The sequence below is a fragment of the Sesamum indicum genome, linkage group LG8, assembly GCF_000512975.1.
Source record: "Sesamum indicum cultivar Zhongzhi No. 13 linkage group LG8, S_indicum_v1.0, whole genome shotgun sequence".
Taxonomy (NCBI): domain Eukaryota; kingdom Viridiplantae; phylum Streptophyta; class Magnoliopsida; order Lamiales; family Pedaliaceae; genus Sesamum; species Sesamum indicum.
The window spans coordinates 14612213-14637816 of record NC_026152.1 but is presented as its reverse complement, the minus strand read 5'-3'; the positions used below and the strand labels follow the sequence as shown (position 1 = coordinate 14637816).

The 25604-nt window shown below is 32.4% G+C and overlaps 4 protein-coding genes across 4 annotated transcripts; 1 reads left to right on the top strand and 3 right to left on the bottom strand.

Moving 5' to 3' along the window:
* LOC105168754 (LOB domain-containing protein 27-like) lies at positions 1578-2973 on the top strand. Its single transcript, XM_011088896.2, has 2 exons — positions 1578-2507; positions 2658-2973. The coding sequence occupies exons 1-2, from the start codon at positions 1729-1731 to the stop codon at positions 2758-2760; spliced, it is 882 nt and encodes a 293-aa protein (XP_011087198.1). The 5' UTR covers positions 1578-1728; the 3' UTR covers positions 2761-2973.
* Positions 7769-10862, bottom strand: LOC105168753 (protein NUCLEAR FUSION DEFECTIVE 4-like). The gene is made up of 2 exons (XM_011088895.2): positions 10285-10862; positions 7769-9090 (listed from the first exon to the last, which is right to left on the bottom strand). The coding sequence occupies exons 1-2, from the start codon at positions 10741-10743 to the stop codon at positions 7903-7905; spliced, it is 1647 nt and encodes a 548-aa protein (XP_011087197.1). The 5' UTR covers positions 10744-10862; the 3' UTR covers positions 7769-7902.
* LOC105168751 (protein NUCLEAR FUSION DEFECTIVE 4-like) lies at positions 17431-20798 on the bottom strand. Its single transcript, XM_011088894.2, has 2 exons — positions 20122-20798; positions 17431-18936 (listed from the first exon to the last, which is right to left on the bottom strand). The coding sequence occupies exons 1-2, from the start codon at positions 20581-20583 to the stop codon at positions 17737-17739; spliced, it is 1662 nt and encodes a 553-aa protein (XP_011087196.1). The 5' UTR covers positions 20584-20798; the 3' UTR covers positions 17431-17736.
* LOC105168750 (DNA-directed RNA polymerases II, IV and V subunit 11) lies at positions 21153-24527 on the bottom strand. Its single transcript, XM_011088893.2, has 5 exons — positions 24387-24527; positions 24176-24265; positions 24002-24080; positions 23166-23261; positions 21153-21552 (listed from the first exon to the last, which is right to left on the bottom strand). The coding sequence occupies exons 1-5, from the start codon at positions 24437-24439 to the stop codon at positions 21508-21510; spliced, it is 363 nt and encodes a 120-aa protein (XP_011087195.1). The 5' UTR covers positions 24440-24527; the 3' UTR covers positions 21153-21507.

The following is a 25604-nucleotide window of genomic DNA, read 5'->3' as shown; positions in this document are numbered from 1 at the left end:
TAACATTATAATTTTCTGTCTAAAGTCTCAACCTCGTCTTTCTAAATTAATGGTAGGGTAACTTAGATCAATTCTTACAGAGATTAGCTCTAATTATATAAATATTTCATATTCTTTATATATATATATATATTTAAATGGGGTGTTGATGTAATTTATTTTAAGAGCATGCTTGCAAACTTTGTCACTAAATAAGGCGTTACATATAATTACAATTGAAAAATAAATCAAATTACTCAATACTCGATAAAAGTTTGTTTGTATTCAATTTGTTAAATTCATTAAACCAAATTTGAACAATTTTTTTTTATCTCGTAAGATTTCAAGCTTGGTTTGAGCTTATTCAATTAGTGCAAAAACAATAAAATATACTTCAGAATATTACATTACTCGAGCTTGATTCATATTTGATCTAATTAAAGCTTGTGTGAGCTGGATTGATTAATAATCAAATCAAATTTAAATAAAAATTTTCAAGCTCGATAATAATTCAAACAAACTTGAACAATGACGTATTCGGTTCGACTCAAATCATTCCCTACATATAATGACCTAACCATAAACTTTATTATGTGTTGTTAATGACATAATTTTTTGTTTAAGTCTATGTTACTATGATTAAGAGACTAATTAATTCGTGTAGAATAAAAAATGCCAATCCAAATTACATAACTAAAATTGCGTTCCGCCCAAATCATGAAAAATAAAAGAACAATTCTGTTTTTGTAACAAACTTGAGGAATGAAAAGTGTAATTTTTCCCATTAACATCACTCGACATATACAAAAAGCGTAAAAGATAAAAAAGAACTTCCGTATAAGTATTTTATCATATTTATCCCCATAAAATATAGGACATTACATCTAGTTTTATAAGTTCTAAACATTATCAGAGTAATTTGGTCAATAAAATATAAAGACCTTTCGATGATGAGGAGCAAAATTGAAAATGCACTTAAATTGCTAAATACAAACCGTTTTCATTCAAAATCTTGACAATGGAAGTGTGATTGTAAATAGAGCATTGTCAAAGGACGTGTAAGTGTAATTTCTTGAATTTTTTTAGAGTAAAGTGTAATTCCACAATTTCAAAGTAAAGTTTGGTACAAACCCTTTGTAATTTTGTTTAAAAGGAAAAAGTCTTGGGAGTTGAGAAATGAAAGAAAATGTGTATTACATTTTTACAGTTATGCTCCAAATGTTGGGTTACATGCAGCACATGTATACATTTATTAGTACATATCCAAGAATGTCAAAACAATGAATGATAAACAAACCTTGGAAATTCAAACTTGTAATAAAACCACCAAGTACTACATGCATGCTATACATATTAAGGCAGGCTAAGTGAGATTTAGTTGAGTCAAGACCAATGATGCCCCTGAGAAATAGGACCCCTCCCCCCCCTTTTTCTCAGCATAACAAGAGACTTTGTTCAAGTAACAACACTTGTCCCCAATGGTCTTACATTTCAAAGAAACATCCCCAACATTTTAGGACCTCTTCATTTTTACTTAGTCTTACCACTCTCACCTCAGTCAGATCAATTTTGCCATTTGGCTTTCGTCTTTCTTACACCAAGAATTTCTGCTAATTATACACTCCCTTTGAGCCATAATCTTTTCAACAAAATTATTACACAAATAAAACTAAAATTTCATTTGTGATCCATCAGTCTTGAATCAAATATTCATCATCATCGTCGTCATCATTGTCGGATGATTTCAGGATGACCCTTAAGAGTGGCACCGGCCAGGCCTGCGCCGCTTGCAAGTACCAACGGAGGAGGTGCACTCCCGAATGCCTTCTTGCCCCCTTCTTCCCGGCTGATCAACCTAAAATGTTTCAAAACGTGCACCGTCTGTTCGGTGTTAAGAATATCCAGAATCTACTCAAGGAGCTCGACCCTGATCAGAAGGCCATGGCCATGAAGTCCATCAAATTCCACGCTGCCATGCGCGACAAGTATCCCGTCTATGGATGTCTGGTCGAGATACAACAACTCAGTTACCAAATTCAGATGGTTGAGGAGGAACTTCAGGCCGTTCTCCAACAACTCGCTTATTACCGACAGCAGCAACAGCAACAAGAGATGTCCCCTACCAATGATTATCTGTCCGAATTACAATTAGGCATGGCGCCTCCCAGAAACACCGCCCTTTCCCTCGTCCACGAGGATAACCCTCCACAATACAACGGTGTTGTTCCGACACTGCCAATCGCCCCACAACTCTCCTATTCCAACAGCCCCAATGCTGATCACTATAGTTATTTGGATTTCAAGGAAAACAATGTTGTCAATTCTTTGTGTCAACAACCGTACGACAGTAACAGTAACGACAACAATACCAACTCATTGGTCATGCATTCGCAGCAGCTGGTTATACCACAACCTCTCCCTCATGTCCAACAAGAAACAACACAAGATTATAACGAGATGCACCCGTTTTTTGATCATATCGATGACACACAATCGTATATCGGACCAAAGGAAGCCTACGAATCCAGGTATCATTACACTTTGAACATTGTAATCATCCGTTGGTTTGTTATACGCATAATTCAGGCCTCATACGTACTTGTAAATTTAAATATCATGGTATATATAGTCGTATGTTGGTTTACTGAATTTGAGGTTTTGATGATGAACACACACAGCTTGGAGTCATCAATGAAAGATTCCAGACAGCTTGTGGAGCAAATGGATGAGAATGAACTGAAGAGTGCTGCAGCATGTTTTAGCCTTACTAGTGTCAACTAACACAAAGGATGTCATGTACCAGGACAGTGGGGGGCTCTATATGTACACATTATAGTCCAATTATTGATCTTTTTATTTTTTGCCCTCGTACGTACAAACTAGGTTGTAGCTAGAAGTAATCAAACAGATGAGGGTTTAACTGTACTTTAGCAGACATTCATGAATTATTAGAAAATGCAAGAATAAGAACTACAATGTACCTGAGCTTGCAAAATAAATGGTATTGCCATCCAATTCTCACACATAACCCAGATTAATCGTTAAGACGATTCTTGAAAAGATAACGTAAATGGTAAAGTTCGGATTGGATTTTCTCTATTTCAAATCCTACTACATTTTCTATTCCATTTAGCATATATATCTACGTTATTTAATATTTGTAAAAATGGCGTGTATAAATGCAGTGGAATTTGAAATAGAAAATTCAATTTTTAAGTTTACTAATAACAATAGTATGAATTCGTTAACGAATTATTGAATGGAAAATCCACTTTGAAGATGTAATAACAACTCCTATATCGATTAAAATCGTAGTAAATAATTATTATTAATCATGATTAAATAAAAATTGAAGCAAAAAATTAGATTATTCATTATGAAAACTATTTTTGCCATAGTTATGAGCCACAATAAATGTTTTTGTCATGGCTTTTAGCTATAACAAATTTATTAGGAAAAAAATGCAATTTCAGTCATGTAACTTATGATGGGTGGCAATTTTGGTCCTGCACAAATTGATTTTTATAATTTAGTCCTATAACTTTAAAAATTTGACAATTTTAATCTTTAAAATTGCATGTGACTTACTAATAACCCAATTAAATTGAAATTTTAGTCCTGTAAGTTAGGGAGTATTGGTATTTTTAATCCTGTAACTTGGGAGAGTTGGCATTTTGGCCCTATATGAATTTATTTACAGGATTAAGATTGCAAATAAGTTGCAATTTTCGGTCAAATTGGCCGAAAAAGGACTAAAATTATCAAAGTTATAAAGTTATAGGACTAAATTACAAAAATTAATTTGTACGGGACTAAAATACTACCCCTTTAAGTTATAGAACTAAAACTATAATTTTTCCAATTTATTAGGTACACTCACAAACCATAGTAACAACTAGTATTTGTTATTACTGGGTTGTAACTATACATGTACTACTAATTGTATTTAGTAGGGATAATTATACTCCTCACACCTGAGATCTGGTGTAATTACACGTAGGCCCCATCTGATTTGGAAAATTATATTTAGCACCCTTGATGTTTGCTTCTGTCTAACAAATAAAATCATTCTGTTAGTCGAAATTCATGGAATTTATTTATATTAATAGAAAATTTGAAAAAAAAATCTATACTTACCTCAATTGATTTATTATTGATTTATTGCAGGGCAAATAAATACTTTATGATCAATTTACCCTCCTACGTCTCCACACGTTAATGCATGAGAGAGGTATACCTTCATTGTTATAAAAGTAGTTTAGCCGAAAGAAAATAAATACCTACAATAAGTTAGTAACAAGTCAATTGAGGGTAAACATCAATTTTCATTCAGTTGTTTTATTAATATCAATAAATTTGGTGAATTTTGATTGACGGAGGGACTTATTTGTTAAATGAAAGCAAATTTTAGGGGTGTTAGATGTAATTTTTCAAATTATAATGATCTATGTGTAATTAAACCAAATTTCAGAAGAGAAAAATGTAATTATCCCTATTTAGTAACAACTTTGTATGCATTTTTTAATCACTATTCTTGATAATAGGAATTTTTACAAAATAATAATAATAATCATCACAATCGTGAAACTTAATATTGAGACAAAATAAATATTCTTGTCGCTAAATATATATAGTTAGTAAAGAATATTAAAAAAGTATCACCTTTGTTTTTTTCCACTTATCTTCTATTTTTGTTTAATAGTATCATGATTTTGGTCTATAAACATGTTTTACACAAAAGTGGTCTAATCATTAATGTGGCCATCCAAGTTAATGGCGTCCTCATTTAATTTGAAAGGAAAAATTGGCTCTTTTTTCTGCTTATATAACCGGTGATTGGTTCTATAAATGAGGAAATGACCATTTCCTCATTTCTTTAAGTATTTTGATAATTTTTCCCTGATTTTGGTGTGTGCAACCTAACATTTCAGTTTAATTTGTGTCCTTTTTAGATTTGAGCTGGAAATATTTAATTGCAATCTAACAGGTAGTTGCAACAAACAAAACATAATGTGTAATTTATAATCTCAACTACTACTGTATATGTAGTGGTTGACATCAAATCAAGCTCATCAAGGGCTTAATTAGGGTTTCAGATATGTGATGTAATAGCGCCAAATTGAGTGAGATCCTGCTGCATGCATCATAACAAACTTGTACATCTTTCTCAGCTTTAAACCCATCCATTCTCAAATTAAGTGTTACAAGGTTTTCATTTTACATTCGGGTAGGAATTCCGAATTAGGTGTTTTAAAGACGATATAATAATTGATATTTTTTAGAGATGGATGGAGTTTTTGACAAGTGATATTAAAGTTATTAAGGCTCTATCGATACTTAGATGGGAAAATTCGTGTGTCGGTGTCCGCTGTAGGGGTAGCCGACACTATATTAGGGCATGCGTGGATTTGGTGAGGGAGAATATCACAATTTCTCATTAGACATCAAACGATATCTTTTTTGTTTAGTAATCAATTTTTTAGGATGAATATGAGTTTTTAATTAACAATAAGTTACTAGGACCATGTTTCAAATTGAGATGTCATAATTTTATAGGTTTGAATCTCATTATCGTGTTAAAAGAAAAATCAATTATGTCGAGTCCAAAATAATTGTACTAGCACAACCAATTAATATATATATATGAACATACAGAACACGTGCCAACATTTGTTGGCTCAATTAAAGACAGACATTTCTCGATGGAAAGTTATGTTTTTGAAGTTTTGTAGTCCGCATTGATGAATACTTTGTATTTATTATGGTTCTTGAAATTTGCCTCCACTCTTAATAATGACCAGAGTTAAAATCACTCCCAAATGCCAACTTGTCATGTGAAAGTGACATTTAATTTTTCGATTAAATTATTCATTTCAAATATATAAAATAATAAAATTACAGAATTAAATTACAAAATCAATTCATGCAAAATAAAAGATACCAACCCTGATCAAAATTTCATTTTTCTCAAACTCAAGAAATAAAAATAAAATCTGTACAAATAAAGAGTCACGACAATTGCGAAGTTAGAAATCACAACGTAATAATTATTTATTAAAAATAAGTAGTGATTAAATATATAAAGAAAAACTAAAATTTATTTATAAGAATTAACACTATCAATTAGCACGTTTATTTTGTCGGTTTATTTATTCGAACATGTACTATTTTCAGTGGGTGTTTGAATTTTTCCGAGCTCTATCACATGATGATGGGTACGGTAATGCAATTACTGATAATAATGTTAATTTTTATTCATTGAATATTTTTCTTAATGTTATCTCCTACAGAGATCGTAGCCATGCCAGCAAAGAGACACCCATCCACTTTGAGCACATAATATCTTCTATTATAAATAATTTTCACGGCTCTTTTATGATATTTGGTGTAATGAAAATTCTCATTTGGATTTAATTTGATTAAATTTGGATTAATCATTACGTAAGTACAATGCACTTGTCGTGTGAATAGTGTACAATTCATAAAAAGTGATCAATCACATAGCAAATATTATACACTTGCTCTATGATTAATTTGGTTTGACCAAGCCTGGTCCCAACAATAACTTTTCATAATGGGAAATTATACATAAATTTTTTGTAGTTAGAAAAAAATTACATGTAGTAACCCTAATATTTTTTTCCTGCCTAACAAATAAATTTATCTGTTAGACAAAATTCATAAAATTTATTGATATTAACAAAATAATTGAATAAAAATCTGTAATTATTTTGATTAATTTACTACCGACTTATTACAGGTCAAATAAATATTTTCTGACCAAATTACCCTTATACATTCACACACGCTAATGCATATGAGAAGGTACATTTATTCCAAATTTTCTAATATGTAAATATTATATTGAATATAAAAGGTAATATCATTTAAGGATAAAATTTATTTATTTTATAAATTTATTATTATATTTTTATGTTTTGAAATATTTATAAACTTTATGAAATTAATAGATTTGTTAGCAGAAAAAATATACCAATATATTTTAGAAAATAATGTATTACTTTTAATGCTAATATTTGTATATTTGATATAATCATTTACATTAACATAATATATTAGTTGTTTAACAATATTTAATGTATTATAATATATTATCAATTTAATTTATAATTTTATATTGAAATATTTCTAAATATATAGATTATATTACATAATTAAGTTTATAAGTAAATGCAAATTAGTTGTAGCACAAGTGATGAAAGATTTAAATACTATTTTAGTTGACTAGGGTTCAAAACCCATAGGCAACAAAATTTTTCAATCACTCAAGTTCATATCATGTCATCAGTTTTGTTGCTTAAGTGGAAATTCGGAGGACATGTGGCAAATTCCGGTGAAAGCTCCCGAAAAATTGTGCAAAAACCCTAAATTAATGGACCAAATTTACTTATTTTTGTAAATTAATGATAAAAAACTGATAATGATAACATTTAATGGACCAAATGAATCGAGGACCAAATGAAGTGACCAATTTATTTTTCCCTTTTATTTAAAAAAGAAGCCGATGACATTTTTGAGAAATTTGATATTAATGAACTTTGTTAATTTTGAATAAAGTGTAGACTAGTATGAATTAAATGGTCAGCAATAGAGTTATATTGAGGGTAAATATAGATTTTTTTAATTTTTTTATTAACACCAGTAAATTCGGTGAATTATGACTAATGGAGGATTTATTTATTAGATGAAAGCAAATTTCAAGAGTGCTAGATGTAATTTTTTAAATTATAAAAAATTTATTTATAATTATACCAAACTTTAAAAAAAATGAGTGTAATTATCCCTAAATTTTATTCATAATAACACTCCATGAGTAGAATAGGTATTAAATTTGGTAGCTACAGAATACCCTCAAAAGTTTCATTTTATTAATTACCACGAGTAATTGGCTTGTTCAGCTGATCATGGGAACATCTTCCGACGTATAATCCGAGCATATTGCGCCCTCGTCTTGACCATGAACGCCAATGCCACCAAAGCCCCAGCAAAGCTGACAGCCGCCAATATGAAGAAAGACAACCTGAAACAATGAGCGCCATTGCAAGAACTACTCCCCACCTCCAAACTCTCTTCTCTGTCGTAGATATAACCAATCACTCTCACTGAAAGAACGTATGATCCCAATGGATTAGCCACCGCAATTGTGTTGTATATAGTCCCCATATGCTGCACTCCGAATATCTCACTTGTGATCGTCGGCATCAACGACCACTGCGACCCGAAACAGACGCCCACCAACAGTAATGCCAGGTACAAGTTCCCTCGGAAGCCCAACGCGATCATTACATGGCCTGCAGCCATTGTTGCAAGTGTGATGGTCATGAACAACGGCCTCGGCCACCCCTTCTTGTGCATGAAAATGTCGGACACGTATCCTGCCCCGAACCGCCCAAGAAAGTTCCATATGCTCCATAGGGACACCATTGTGCTTCTCTCTCTCGCGGTGTAGCCGAGGGACTCTCCGATTTGGCTGATGTTGTTGATTGTAGCTAGCCCGGAACCTAGTCCGCACAGCATCGCCATGAACAATAGCCAGAAGTTCAACGTACGCATTGCTTGTACGAGATTCAGATCTTCTCCGGCATCCTCAGAGGTTGTCTCCTTGTGCTGCTGCTGCTGCTGCTGCACTCCATTAGCACTAACATTAACATGATCTATGGTGGGATTCTCTGGTTTAATCGACTCGAGATCTTCCTTGATTAAAGGGGTCTTTAATGGGGACTGCATGGTTTGTAAGTGGTGTTGGTGGGCTTTGATAGCGATGTAGAGAGGAGAAGCGATGAGGAGGAGGAGAAGGGCGAGTGTGAGAGCACGAGCCCAATGAGGCAAAACGATGCTGTTGTTCAAGAAAATGAGGAACATAAGGTAGGCTGCGACGATGACGGAAATGAAGGAGAAGGCGTTTAGGTATCTCTTGTCTTGATAGCTGGACTGTGTCTGTGTAGTGTGCTGGATTCTGACGAAAAACATGAGGAGAAGGGTGAGCAGCGGCGGCACAACGGCCAGCATGAGAAGGAAGGTGGCCGGTTTTCCGGCGAAGAATGTTTGGTAGACTTGTATGATTATTGCTGCGCTCAGACCCAGAAACCCCTGCATCCATCCCAAGCTTCAATTATTCAATATATACGACTACCATTCTTTATATACATATAGTAGTTGTCATTACAAATAATTTAACAATATTTTTATGTTTTTTGACACAATTAATTTTAAAACTAATTAATATTTTTACTTCGATTATAATTAATAGATCCATTTATAATACTCCATGCATAATTGATAATTTATTTTAACAAATATTGAGAAAATTTATTTGAAACTTACAAATCATACTGTACCACTATATTAACAAATAATGCACTTATGAGCAACAACACAAATTTCATAGAAAATAGTGAAATTTGTTGCTAATTTAAGTTAGCGACAAATTAATTTAGCAAAATAAATATTTACTTGATAATTAATTCATCTTTTATTTATTTATTTTTTTTGCTAGAAGTTTTACTAACAAAAATATTTGTTAGTAAAATTTCGAGGTGAATTATTCAAGTTTGTTTTGCAAAAGCCAACTTCAAAGTTTTGCAATATTAAAAATTCTTTTCAATTATATATAGCCAAAAAAATATTTGGTTTACAATGCTATATGCATAGCTTTTTGTAGTGTACCAAAATTATACATTAATATTAATTCAATATACCAAACAATAAAAAAAATAAAGTTAATTCTAATATATTATGGGACTATTAATTAGTTTTGCTAAATAAAAAGATTAAGTTGGGATAAATTTGTTGTGACTAACATAAAATAAGGGAACCTAATTGCCTGCCACAAAATGTTCTTTTCGTGAGAATTTGCTCGACATTGTTTAACTTAATTATCGTAGCCCCACCGACATATCAATAAATCAAGCTTAAACTTCACTAGATTAAGTATTATAGTCTAAAGACCATCGCCATCCCATAAACTCACATGAGTGAGATTCGAATTCGCGACATTTAAGTAATCAAAAATTCAAGATCTAAGTATTTTAACCGACTGGAATTTGTAATAAATAAAAAATACACTCAGTTAAATTGATTACGTCCAGTTTTCTTGATCCGTTTCTTAACTTGTCCATATATTATTTGGAGAAAGAATACATAATATATATTCATAAATATCGAAAACAGATTTTTTTGTTTTGTCCGTAATTTTTAACAAACTAAGTTTATAGCAACCACACCTTCATAATTATATTTATCTGAAAATTAGAAAGGAAATAAATATTATATTATATATTATACCTTCATAATCCCAACCATAGTGCCGCTGTAGTCGGGGAAATTATGTACAGAAGTAACAACGTTGGCCGTATTAAAGAACGTCTGCGCGTGAGACGCCACGAACATGAACACGCACATCACCGCCACGTGCGGAGGCGCTATGGCTCCCGTAACCGCCAGCCACATGAAGAAGTACCCCACGAAGCACTGGATCGCCCCGGCGGCGTGCACAACCCAGGGCCCTTGATGACGGCGGTGGGAGACAGCGGAGTAGAGGAAGCCGGAGAGGACGCCGGCGTTTGCGCCGATGTCTTTGAAGACGGAGATGGAGTCGAGGGTGGATTGGTCGTAGCCTTGAGTGGATTTGAGGATGGGGGAGTAGATGGCGAAGGAGTAGGTGGCGCCTAAGCTGCACTGTATCCAAATGCTGGCCACCGCCGCCACCCATTTGCTGCCTCCCTCCATTGATTTCATCAACATCAATTATATATTCACAACCTGCTCCTCTGTGTGTGTGTGTGAATCAGCGTGGTATTTATATAGAGACAGCAGGAAAGATGTATGTATGGTCGTGAGACTCGGAGAAACGTAGTCCATGTTTATATTCACATCATATGTAGCATATCTTCAAACCAATCCTAACTAATATTTGGCATGTGGGAGTTTCTACTCGGGGGTGAAAAATGACAAGAATGACCTCCTCCCCGATCAAACCATTTCCTTTTCTTTTCTTTTCTTCATTTTCTCTAAACTAGTCATTATTGTTGCACGTGATTCTCGCAAACATGTAAAAAATTATATTGTGAGGTGAAATTTTTTTTTATAAAAAGACATAAAACGTAACAAAGTGAAGTAAAAACACACTGTGTTCGACTCGGCTCGAATCATTTACACCCCTATTCTAAAGCTTGCAGTAAATTCAGCCCAGCTGACTCAAGTCCAAGATCCATTGAGCGAGCAATTTTTTGCTCACATCACATTAAAAAAAAATTAAAGATTAAAAATAAACATACATCCATATTTACTAGACCTTAAAAAATTGAAAATTTTTGAAAAAGATTAAGGGTGAATAAAGTAAATAATGTATAGCGCAGATTAGCCCATAAAAATATTTAAAAAGTTTTAAAAATATATATATACATAGATAATATTTTAATTCAAGATATAAAAGATATTTTGGTCAGTTTATTATAAAAATTTGATGGTATTCCAACGGAGGCTAACATAATGAATTCATTGTTAGATGAAAGTTAAAATGAGGAAATATTTATAATTTTTTTAAATAATAATAAGTATTTGTAAACCTCATGAGAGGTAGATGTAATTTATCCTCCATTCATTATTGTTGTTATCTATCTATACCTTATTATTAAATAAGAGCACCAATTTGATATCTCACTTTTTACTAATATGCTAATTTACATATTTTTTTAATATTTAATTTATTTATTTATTTATTAACTTTCCATCCTTCCGTTCTTCTACACCCCAAACAACTCTTCTAAACCCCCAAATTGCCAATTCTTTCCGACTTCCACTAACTTCAATTTTTTATAACTTTTTTTGTTTTAATATTTTTTTCTTCAATTTAAATATATTTTTTAAAATATGAATTATATTTTAAATTTTTTATTTAATTATGCACACTTATTTAACTGTGCCAACACACATAGTACTATATGTTATGGGAGAGCACTTTTTTTATTTCTCTACTTTTTGTTAGTTTTTTAATATTAATTTAATTTTTTTATTTATTGATCTAACTTCTCACTCCCCCACAATCTTTTAATAATAATTTTTTTTAATTTTCGTACATCTTTATTGTATTGTATAATTGAAGAGGGCGGTTTTGGTTTCTCATAATTTTTTGGTCTGTTATTTTTATTTTAAAATTTATTTTTTATTTTGTTTTTTCACTTTTCATGTTCAAATAATTACTTCTCCCCTTTTAGTTATTTTACTTGTCTATATTCTTTATATATATATATATATATTCTCTTTATTCTATTCTACTCAATTACATTTTAATAATAAATTATTAATTTATAAAAATATTATTATATTTATGTTTTCAACTGATAGTAATAATTGTACGGCACAACATGTGTGTTTAATACGTCAAATGTGTCATACTGATCCTGATCCTGACATTTCTCCGCATCACACACCCCACGTGTCATAGGACTTCAAGAGGGAAATAATGGCATTCACAATGTCCTAATTGTGCAATATTACAATATTGGTCCCCACCGCCATTTCAATTTTTATCCTACATTTTATGAGATTTTATTTCTTACCCCAAATCTTGTTAAAATTGGCACCATTAGTCTAAAAATATAGAATACTTAGTTTTTTTTTTTTTTTTTTTCACTCTGCCTTTAAGAACTAACGACACAACCCATGTGATGTTCACATGATTAATAACTGGTCATTTTTGGAGAGGAAAATCACCAAATGCCTCATATACATTCAATAAAAAGGCGTACAAATAATTACAATAATAAAATCTTATTGAAAATTATTGTCTTTCAATCGTGTTGCTCAGAAGAATCTGGGGGATTTGGAGATATTTTTGAGAGAAATAGAAGATGATAGCTTCAAAATATATTTTCTATGCTCTTTTGGACTGACGACACAAACTTTAACGAGATCTGGTGCTAAAAATAAAATCTTACAAAATATAAGACTAAAATCGAAATAATTCAATATTATAGGACCAATATTGCAATTTGACAACCTCCATAACTCGGACGGGTCCCCACAAACGTGGATATTACAAGGGTATATCCACCTAATGGATGTAGCAATAATGGATGCTCAGAAAACATGTGGGAATTAGAAATTCATGAAATATAATATAAAAAAAAATAAATTGAATAAGTCCATGATGATAAAACTATATATAATGCCAAATTTTAAGTATATCCAAAATTGTTAGCAATAATACACGTGTTAAAATTGATATCTCATAATTAAAAATTCTGAGTTTCAGTAATATAGATTTTTGTAATATTTTTAACTTTTTTTATATATTTAATTAAATTTTTAATGTTTAAATGTAACCAACGAGAAAATAAACCGTAATAAATTTTAGGAAAAAAAAAATTGCGACACTTGCCTAATTAAGTGAAAACATTGGTGTTAAAAAGAATACGGGTAAATAACATTTTTTTTCATTCGAACTTTGCTATCAAATCTATTTTTGTGTTAACTTTAATTTTATAAAATTTGCACTTTGTCATATATGACCATCTTTTTTGTTAATTTTTCTGTCAAAAAACCATCACATGATGTACATATGTGAAAAAAAAATCACATTACAGTACCCCTAAGTATCACATGTGCACTGCATGGTGTTTTTTTCAACAAAAATACGGTTAAAAATAGTTATAAATGATAAAGCGCGAAATTTTGCAATTGAAATGGTAAGTTGACACAAAAAAAAAAAAAAAAAATTAGATGCAAAGAGTAAAATGATTGTAGTTCAAAAGGAAAAATATAATTAATCCAAATAATAATAATAATAAGTGAGAACATGGATCCTTTAAAATTTTTCTTAATTATTGTGGCCGAATTTAGAATTCACCTAATACACAATGATGTGGCTTGCGACTTGATTAGTGTCTTGTTGCGAGGTATTGTCCATTTTGATTTCGTATAAACCTCACGATTTTGTCATGAAAAAATGCTTCCCTTGGGAGATAAGGCATTTTGGGTGACTTAACTCCTCATTTACAACTAATGTAGAAAACTTGCCTACATCATCACATAAGTCATTTGAAATCCTGAATTTTAAGATGATAGTACTATTATAAAATGATATTGCATCTTGATTAATTTAATATTTATGCATTATGCTTATAAAATATATTTTAGAATATATAAATAAAATAAATTTTGCATATATGTAAGAAAATATAGTATGTACCATTTTATTCTATTATGCAAGACCTTATCTGCTCAAAGTTCATGGTTGTCTCTTTGCTGGCATGCCTGAGAGCCTCTCTACAGGAGAGGGTGAATGAGAAAATTTTCAATTAATAAAATTGACATTATTATCAATAATATAATTATCCTACCCATGTGATGAATTGTGAGATATCAGTCCTTATAAGTTATTTTAAAAAAATAAGTACATTAAATATTTAACATAATCTAATTGATTCGTACCAAATTATCTTTTTAATATTTGTTATTTTCATAAGAGGTAAGTGAAAAATTTTACCCAAATAAAATTTGGTCGAACTAAATCAATTATAGAGCAAGTATGATCCATTTGTCATGTGATTGATCACCACACCAATCACACGACAAGTATATTGCACTCATAGATGTTGCACTCAATGTATATATCTATTACCACAATCATCATATTAATAAGGGAATTAAAAAAAGCTTGTCTTTAATTGGGCAACATGCATATGAGTTTATGTGCAACTATTTTTATTATAAATATATTATAATAGGAGCCAACATGTCTTATTTTAAATATATTTTTATAATAAAAAATAATTAAGTCACTATTTCTTCATATTAATTGATCGTAGTAATGTACAACTATATGGGGCCTGACATAATTGAATTTTTTGGTTTCTAGGAAAACGACATTATAACAAAAAAATAATATTTATGGAAATTTCAAAAATTTCATTACAAATATAATTAAGTGAAAATATTTTTCATTTTATCATTCTAATTAGTATTGCAAAAAATTTGTGTATGTTGGCATTATTGCTAATTATATATCTATCTATCTATCTATATATCTATATATATATATATATTTGTACTAACATTGCAAAATATATAATATCAAAGGGGCGTAAATAGATGGAGTCGATTGAATATATTATTACTCAAATTTATTTAAATTATCATTAAGATTTAAAATTATATCTATATTAATTTAATTAATACATTAAATTGAATTCAAATAAATTTTAATTTAATTTATTTTTGAGCCCTATCTATACATTTAATTGTCAGCATCAGAAATCGTATTACACACATGTCTTTAAACTTGTGGAAGTGAATGTTTGGATGATTATGAGGACATTGTGTCAAATATTGGTTTTTAAAAAGAAAAAGGGGTTTCATAGGTTCTATTTTGGTTGTCAGAGTTATGACACTAACAGGTAAAAAAGAATATTTATTTACAGGTATTTTTATTAGAAATATTTACTCTTATTTTCATTTCAATCATTATATTTTTATATACTTACATTCATATATATCAAATACGAGAAAATTAGGGCATTATGTTGTATAAAAAAGCCAAAAAAAAAAAAAAATGATCCTTAGATTCAATGAACCTAGACATATAGTTTCTGAAATCATTCTTAGATTCATTGAACCTGGACGTATTTTAAGTGTTAATGGATCATTTCCAGCTACGTCCTCTTTCATTGAACTTGGACGTATTTTAAGTGTTAATGGATCATTTCCAGCTACGTCCTCTCACCTAATTCTCTGTCCCATTAAATATGTAAATCCTAAATTTTATTGGAGAAATATTAATATAAATTTGTTAGGGAAAAAAAAAGGGGAGAGAGAGAGAGAGAGAAATATAAATTATGAAACAAAAAAATTATAATTTAATTAGATTATGTGCAAGTCACATGCAATTTTTCAACCAATTTGACAGAAAAAATATGCGAATTGCCAAAATTTTAAAATTACAAGACTAAGTCAAAAAAAAAAAATCAATTTATACAGAATCAAAAATATCACCCTCCATAAATTACAGGACTAAAATTATACTTTTTTCCCCTTACTGAATTCATCCATTGACTAATATATTTACATTTTTTATGGATTGGATAAAAAGAACGGGGTTGTTTGTAATCATTTTAAAATAAATATTTATCAACTTATAATTATTGAAAATAAATTTAAATAAGTATTTTTTATTTATAATTTCTATTTTTGAACTACTTAATTAAATTAATTTAAATCAAAATTTATAAAACAATCTCTACCAACTTCAATTTAATTATGTGTATATTAAGTTGTTTTTCCAAATATTCCAACTTTTCCACTCTTCAAAATACACTCAACTTTCACTTATTATAAAAGGGGACATAGGGGCATGTGCAGTAGTTGGGTTGTTATTATAAAAGGGGATTAATGACATCTATGTAGATATATATCATATACCAAGTCAATAATTATTAAAATATATATTAAAAATGTATGTATTGATATATATTTATTTATATTATTATAACAAAAAGAGGTGTTATAGAAACAAAATCACGATTTTAACATCACTGCACTATTTTTTGTTTTGATAAAAAAATGCCCTTCAACTATACTATTATGATAAAAAAAAATACAAATTTAATAATATTATAAATTTATAGAGTATTAAGTTTTATCCGTTCAGTATTTATACCCATAGGTATTTTAGGATCTAAATTCTAGCTATACTTAAAATACTTATTCCAATGGATATGGGTTAAAGTGTGAATCTAATATAATAAATTCGAGTTTAGGTATTAACTATTATGATGAGTTTTGATAGGGTTGATTTTGAATTGAACTCTTTCTAAGATATTTATGTTATGTCTTGTAAATTTACAATACCTGTATGCTTTGGGTAATCCAACAACAGACTGAAACAATATCAAAATTCAAGTAGTGAGCAAAAGTATTAGTTACGAATTTAACTACAAAATAATTACAGGATTAAAAAATATGAACAAATTAATTTACCAATTTTAAGTAAAAAGAATTACAATCTCTGAAGATGATTTTTGAAAATGAATCATTCTCTTGATTCTTCCCTCTGATTTTCAATATAAGGATTGAAAACTTGTTTTTGGTTGCATAATCTTCTTTGAAGTTGTAAGAGACCGGTATTAAGGTTTGAGGGTTTGACGCCAAGTAAAATGTAGCCAAACACCCTCTTTAGTCATCAACACTTTGGACAGTGTTGCCCCATCACTGGCAAGTTTCTTGGACGAAAAGAAGTAGGGTACATGCACGCAGCGCTAACCTGTTTCTGGGGTGTAAACTCCTATCGGAAAATTCACTTCTATTCACATAAACGGCATCACCAAGCCCACAATTACCTTTCTTGCATAATTAAGACACAACATACTTCGATAGCTCATGACTTTTTTTTTTTTTCCTTGCATCGTCTTTCCGGAATGACAACTGCAAAAATACATAAATGCAATGAATAAATAAACCCAAAAAGGTATGTCCGTGCACAAATCATCAAAGAGAGATCATTTTTGTACAGAATCACATATACCCTACCCATAGGGACACTTCTCTTGTACCTAGAACAATAGCCGGTATTAGATATAGTATGGAATCTAACTCAATATTACATTCTAACCTATCGACTGCAAGTCTGTGTTCTGAACACGTCTCACAATCTGTCAACGAGTTCCTAATCGTATTCGCGGCAAATATTCAATAGTGACACACATGTACTGCTAGTACTGTCTGCAGAAATCTAATCTCTTAGTTTAAGTCATCAACCGGCAACATACTATGTCGTAACGAATGCAAAAGCCTCCTTAGTACGACATGTTTGTAGAAGTTTCTTGTCTTTAACAACAACCCCAAGGCAACGAGGAAACCAGAGACAGTAACAGAGGCCATGATAATAAACGCTAGCATGAAACAGCGAGTTCCAATGCATGCCCCTCCATGCTCGGACGCTTCCTTGTCATAGATGTAGCCGACCACCCTGACAGAAAGAATATAAGATCCCACCGGACCTGCAATTGTGATAGTGTTGAATATTGTACCTAAATGCGCTTTTCCAAATATCTCAGAAGCAATAGTTGGCATTAATGACCACTGCGACCCATAACAAACACCAACCAAAATTGAACCGACGTACAGAGCACCAGGGAAACCGAAAGCGATCATGGAATGGCCGATGCTCATGGCTGCTAGAGTTATTACGATAAACAATGGCCTTGGACAACTTTTCACATGCAAGAAGTAATCAGAAATATAGCCGGCTCCAAAACGACCGAGGAAGTTCCAGATGCTCCATAGAGAAACCAAAGTGTTGATCTCTAAGGTAGTGTAACCAAGAGATTCACCTATCTGACTCATATTATTCACTGTGGCAAGTCCCGAGCCCATGGAACACATAGTCGTAAAGAACAAAAGCCAGAAACTAATGGTTCCCATTGCTTTTAGGAGATTTAGATCTTCTCTCAACTCCAAAGTGTCATCAGTCGTACCATTCAAGGCCTCGTGATATTCACCATGATCTTGTCCCATACTTGTACCCTCCTCAGCCGGCAGGTCTCTCTCGTCTGAAACTTGGTTGTGCTCGAGCAGGGATTTTAAGAGCCTGTACGACTTATCCCTCTGGGCTTGAATTGCAACGAAAATAGGGGATGTCAGCAACAACATGAGTAGAACAAATGTAATGACGCGAATGTACAATTTTAACTTGAGAATGTGTTGAATGATTATCATAGCTGTAAGATAGGCAGCCAGAATAATAGCCAGAAACGAGAAATGATTCAAGTGCCTCTTCTCGTCTTCTTCGTTCGTTTTAAAGACTCTTACAAACCCCATGAGCAGAAGTGAAGTAGTTGTGGGCAGCACTGCCAGTAGCAGTAGATATGAACTTGGTTTGTTCTTGAAAATTGTCTGATACACTTGAATCAATATGGCTCCACTCAAACCTAGAAAGCCCTATCGAAGTCATAGATTAAAGCAGATATAGAAGTCAAGAGAGAGGTAAGGTTAGGTTGCTGCTACAAATAGCAAAACTAACTCACAAGCATAATAAATTAGCAGTTCAAGGAACTCAAAAGTATCTGTCAAACCAAATAGAGATAACATTAGGATTTTGTCCACAGATGTCATATGGTAGATACAGCTCAAACATATTCCACACATTCTATTGAATTAGGTTAATCCTAAGTCTATAGTAAGACAAATGCAGTAAAGTCTAAGGTGTTGATGAAATACCAATATTACAGATCACTATGATATCAAGTTTCCAGCAAGCAGATGCATCACTCAACCAACACATTCCATGCAAAACAGAGTTTCAAGAATCATGAGTTAGTTTCAACCCACAATACATTGATCTCTCGCAGCTATTCCTCCTTCCATCTCATAGGCCATTAACGTTGTATGATATGTTTCGATATCTTATCATAAAATGCTTGAAAGCCCGTGATTTAGAGATGGCACAATAAAATCTTTGCAACAATCCCATATACAACATCCAGCCAAAGAAACTAGATATAATAATCAAGATTACCGGACCTTTTTTATATTTTGTTGAAAAAGACCATTTCTCCACTTAAATATGATTGAAGAATTCAACAGAATATTTTGAGTAGGTTATTATGGAAAAATATATACAATCAACCTAATAATCAAGTTTACTAGACTTGGAAGCATTTTCTAGATATGCACATCTTAAGAGACATGAGCCCCTGATAACTAACTAATCCACACAACTATATCCTTCCAACTAACCATTTAAATCGTCATTCAATCAAATAAAGTGAATATGGCCATCTTGTATATCCTATCGGACTCTCCTAACTAATCCATTTCTCCATAACAATATCATCACTAGGCATCGTTTTCTCAAACTTTAGCTTATAACACAAAGACATCAGACCAGAACAGTCACTTTGCCAAGAACTTAACATGGAACTTAGTACACATATACAATGCATACTGAAAGCACACAAATTAGCATATCTAACCATGAAACTGCACCCAACCCCCACAAGAAAATCAATCATAGCGTGTCATAATTCTTGGATAAGACAACTACATCAACCTACCACACATCCCCGAATAATTAGTAGCAATTATCACTCTAAAGAAAGCATTTTTTGAAATTTCCCAGTTTACCTTCATAATCCCAACAATAGTGCCACTGTAATTAGGAAAATTGTGCACCCCAGTGACCACATTAGCAGTATTAAAGAAAGTCATGGCATGGGCGGCCAGCAGCATGTAGAAGCACATCACCGCCGACGGGGGACGCGGCAGCGCCCCATTGACCGTCAGCCACATGAGAAAGTAACCAGAGAAGCACTGGAGCGCCCCAGCCAGGAGGACGAACCAGGGGCGACCGGGGGCGGCGGAGTAGAGGAGGCCGGAGAGGAGGCCAGCATTGGCGCCGAGGTCCTTGAAGACAGAGATGGTGTCGAGGGTGGATTGATCGTAGCCCTGAGTGGACTTCAAGATTGAGGAGTAAATGGTGAAGGTGTAGAGAGAGCCGCTGGTGCATTGAATCCATATGCTGGCGGCGGTGGCCACCCACCGGTTCTTGATCAGTGATTTTCGGCTGGGATTGTAATCTAAGTCCATGAATTGTTTGTGATTGTGGGGGTTTTGGGATTGTGAGGAATCAAGGATGAGTGGTGGAGTAGATCATCAAAGTGAGCGTGTTGTTCTGGAATCTAGGAGTTTGCGGTGGTGAGTTCTTGGAAGCCCACGTAGCGTCTGCCTTCATTCATTCGTCTTGACTTCATCCCTCCACCATCCAAGACTTTCATTTCATATGCATCAATTTCTTTTAAAAAATAAGAAAACGTCTAAAATTAAGTTTAAATTCTTTTCTTTTCATCGATGCTAGAAAAATAAAGTGAAATAAAATTCAATAAAAATGATTACATCCGGTAAAACTTCTCATTTGGTAAAGGGAAAATTAATAATTGATTTTTTATTCTTAACTGAAATAAGAAGTAATATGTTTATGTCTATAAATATGAAAACTATTGTCTTTTTAAATTTCATATGTTCGTTTTCAGTAAAACTTTAAACAAAACGAAATTAAATTCCAGAAAATGTTATCAAACACAATCGATAATTCTTTCTTACCAAGGTTTTTATACTTTGATCTTTTCCTATTTCAATCAGACCAACTGTAAATAATATGAATACTGAAAACTATACCATATCAACATTCCAAATCCAAGTTAATTCTGCAGAAAGTTGCCACTTTGTCTCTAAGCAAGTGAATTAAGTGGGAAAATGCAGAATTCCCTCTAAAAGGAAGCAAAAGAGTATTCATTCACCACCTCCCAAGTTTCTAATAACATACACTAATTGCTATACTATAGCATTCCAATGCCAAACAAGCTGACAAAATGGAGCGCTTCTGATGAAAATGCTGTGAAATGGAATAATAAAACAAGTACACAACCCCCATCTCCACCATAACCGTTTCCATCTTCTAACGCACAAATTTCAGGTACACTTAGTCCTGTCAAGTGACCGTAGCCATGCAGCTTAGTAATCCCGGGTTTGCTTCCCTGTGTGCCTCGCCAACTCCACCTACGCAGAGTTAAACATTCAAGTCCGATACATCAATACTGAAGAACTTTTCGGCTTTGTTGCAATTGAAAATATATTTTCAATGTATCTTGGAATTTCTCTACTCGTTCACACTATTTTTCTCGATTATCTTTAAGGGCAGAGCAAATGTATACCAAAGTGGACTTCATGTGCTTCACATAAGGACCAAACGAGCAGCAAAGATGTAAACAAACATAACAGGGTGAAGAGAAACTATAGCTTCTTGTAAGAAGAGAATCTCACAAAAATCAAAGAGCTAAAGACTCTAGAGTTTTAACTATTTACAGGGCAGAAGTATGCAGCCAGGACCTGTATTGTAAAGGCCTCAAAGAAGTTCCTAAACACCATAAGCTTTCATAAACATCAATTTGTGAACCAGTCACATAAGTAGGAGAACTAAAATGAATATCGTGAAACTTAACAGTTGTATGGCAAAGGTATAATATGCCATTTCAAAACTCAGAATCAGCAAAAACATCATTCTTATACAAAAAAGTGCTATTAGAACTATAAACAACATTTAACATCTTTGATCATTCGGCTTTTTTCTTACAAAAACAATATTCAGAAATTCCACGAAATATGCATGTATGATATAACAAACCCCGGCATGACTTTGAAGTTTACTGGAAGTTCTCAACTTCTACAGAATTCCAGACCATAAATAAGTTTGAAGCCTTGTTCAAATGTTACTTGCTGAAACACAGAGGGATATTTGGTTCTGGCATGGTTTTGCCTAATCTCAGAATCTTAACCAAATAACCAGTACATAAGTCAATATGAGCCATAATCCATGGTCTTTTGGTGCCTGGACTAGCTGTCCTTATCTGGGAGACTTTCAGTTAGATAATAATTAGACATCTAATAAGCTACTTTGCATAAAAGAGGGCTGGCGGGGGAAGGGGGCAAGACCCTCCTAACCCATGCTCCAACACTGGAAATGGAGATAATATAACTTTTGCCACAAATTTTCCCATTAAACCAAGGGGCAAACTCTTCACCATTTTCACCAACAAGCACCAATCTTTACTGCATGTCTCGTGTCTTTGAATGCGCAAGTAACTGAATTTTTTTTTTTTTTTTTGGCTTATTCATGGTTTTGAGCTTCATGTGGTTGTATCCATCTCTTCCACCAGTCATAATCATCAAGGACATTTTATATAAAATTATCATTTTGCACGTTGTCGCTAAAGAGTTAGACTAGTAAATCACAAACTTGTGCTTGCACATGATATCCATTGGTGTTGAGCTCACTAACCAACTAAGCTCAGTAGTTATACACAATAAACTAATTCCCAACAGAACTACACACTAAGAATCAAGTTATTTTTAACCCAATTAGTTGAAACAAATAGAATATGTTATTGTACAAGTTAATTATAGTTTAAATTGGCATAATATCAGATGGCCAAATAACGCATTCACCTATAAATCTAGACAAGACAAACAAATGGCAAAGTGGTTCCACTCACTTAGCAAGAAACAGTAGACTTCAAAAATTATAACCAGACAGAGCCTCCCCTCCCATTGTCCAGGATCTGGGTTCCACCCCTTCAACAACAGAGTTAAAGAACTTGCAACCACAGTATTACCTCAAATTCATTCTTCAGATGATCAAGTTCCTTGTCCAGATCATTGATAGCCTGATTATATGCCTGCATGGGCGAAGATTGGCTCGTTGTGTGGATCTGCATATTTGACCATCAAAATCAATCAAACTGAAACAATTTGACTTATCCAGTAACCATGATACCAGCAGCAAACTGACAGAAAACATTTTGAGGTTGAGAAAAAATATGATTATAAGGAAAAAGTAGTTTTAGATTCGCATCAGCTTTAAACATCTATACAAACATTTCTTGTAAGTAACTACGCACATCTAAGGCCAACAAAGACACAAAGATTTCACATTTTTTGACCAAAAAGCTAATAGCCAAAGTCGTGTGGAAGTACTATTAACAATAATCAAGCAGCAATCAACTAAATCGCCATTGAGAAGTTGTATGTACAAATGTAACAATAAAAGCTAGGAGAAACCTCAATGTTTTTAGGTACACATGCAAAAATAGTCAATATCAAATCCTGGGCTATCAGATTCTGGACACTCAGCTCTGTAGGTGCAACTTGAATTCCACTCACTTTCTGCTTTTGCTCAATCTTAATGCAAACGCTTAAACAGCATTAACTATTTTTGTCTCCAAAAACTACATCCCACTCCTTCTTTACGTTAATTTTGAAAGGTCTATGAAATGCTCTTGTCATCATACATCATAAGGTAAACCTTAATCTTAATTGCCCAAATTTAACCAGAGAAAAGCTCCTTATGTAATTATTGGCTCCATTAAGTCATAATACGACCAACACATTCCCTCAATTAACAACATAAGAAAATCAAGCAACAGAGAAATACAAAAAGATTAACACAAACCCTTAAAAGTATTTTGTACTGAAGAGGGTGAGGCAACTTGTAGCCAGCAAACAATACATTCTCATCCCTGTGCAATTGCCTGTTTTTAGTCCACAAAAAAAAAAAAAAAAAACAAATTAGGGCTTTCAGGCAAAGCTAAATTGTCAAACTACAAAAACAAAAAACATCACGTACATGCGGAGGATGTTACCGATGGTGTGGTCTTCACGCTCTATCGTGAAAGACGCCGCATTGATGATCTTGGTGTCCCTCTCGTACGATACTCTGTTCAATTATTCAAATTTCCAACACCCAAAAAAAAGGAGAAAAACGAAACAGCGTCAGCAATGAATGCATATATATGTATAAATATCACTTATATGTAACTAGAGAGAGAGATTAGTACTTGGAGACACCCTCAGGGACGACAAATCGCTCGTAACGATCGGGGGCGTTCATCTTCTCCTTCTCCTTCTCACTGCTGTTTCTGATTTTCTGCTGCTGAGACTCGCGTTTAAGTGCGATCCGAGCGTTCGGACCAAACGACGTCGTGAGGACCTTGGTTGAAAGCCTATTTGGGCTTCTCGGGTTGTGCTGAGCTGGGCTGGGAACTAATAAGATTTTATCTCTTGTTTAGGCCTAGTCCAAATTTAATTTTAATATATTCTCAAACGTATGTATAAAATAATTTAAATGTTATTAGCCGATGTATAATAAAATAATTTTTTATATCTTAAAATATTATAAATACAAATAAAAAATATAAATAAATATTTTATATTTCATAAATTGATAAATTAAAAAATTAATTTAAAAATATTATCAGTACAATAAAAAATTGATATCATAATATTACAAATCGTAGTTCGTAAGTGAGAAAGATCAATTTTTTATGTTGGTATAAATAGTTCAAGTAGATTGAGAAAAGTAAATTGAAAATGGGTCAGTGAAACACATGAAGAAGTCCTAGAGAAGAAGACAAAAAAATATAATAATAGTTGAATTTATATATAGTTCATCTCATTATAATCTTTTTATATTTTAGTTCTCTTAAATGATTTATGTATATATACTTGTATAATTTAAATTTTATATAAATTATAATTTAATGATAATTAACTTAAGTCATGCTACACACTAGTAAATAAATTAATTAAAGTCTGAAAACGTGTAGGTCTTATCTCATGCTATGTGGAGGGGTTGGCCCACTCCCGCTCAAGTATCCATTTTGTCTGTTGGGTAGGGTCGGACTTCGTCCCCACCTACGTACCCAGTTGCTTTGTTTGGAATTTTATTTTAGGTCCTTTCAAAAAACTTAAGAAAAACACGTCTTGGTTTTCAAATATTGTAAGTGTTCGATATTCCATCTGAAAATATTTAAAAGTTACAAGGATATATTTGGTATTGTAATTTGTAAAGATACGAGAGCTACTATAGATATCAAATCATGACTTGAAAATTGTTAAAGATAGATAAACATGCATTCAATATTATTTTTTGGAAATTAAATTTATTATAAATATCAAATTATATCTAGATAGGAGTCGTTTTTTCAATTTTACATAAAACATAGGATTAATTATTTTTTATTATTAAAGAATAAATTAATTATATAAATATAATT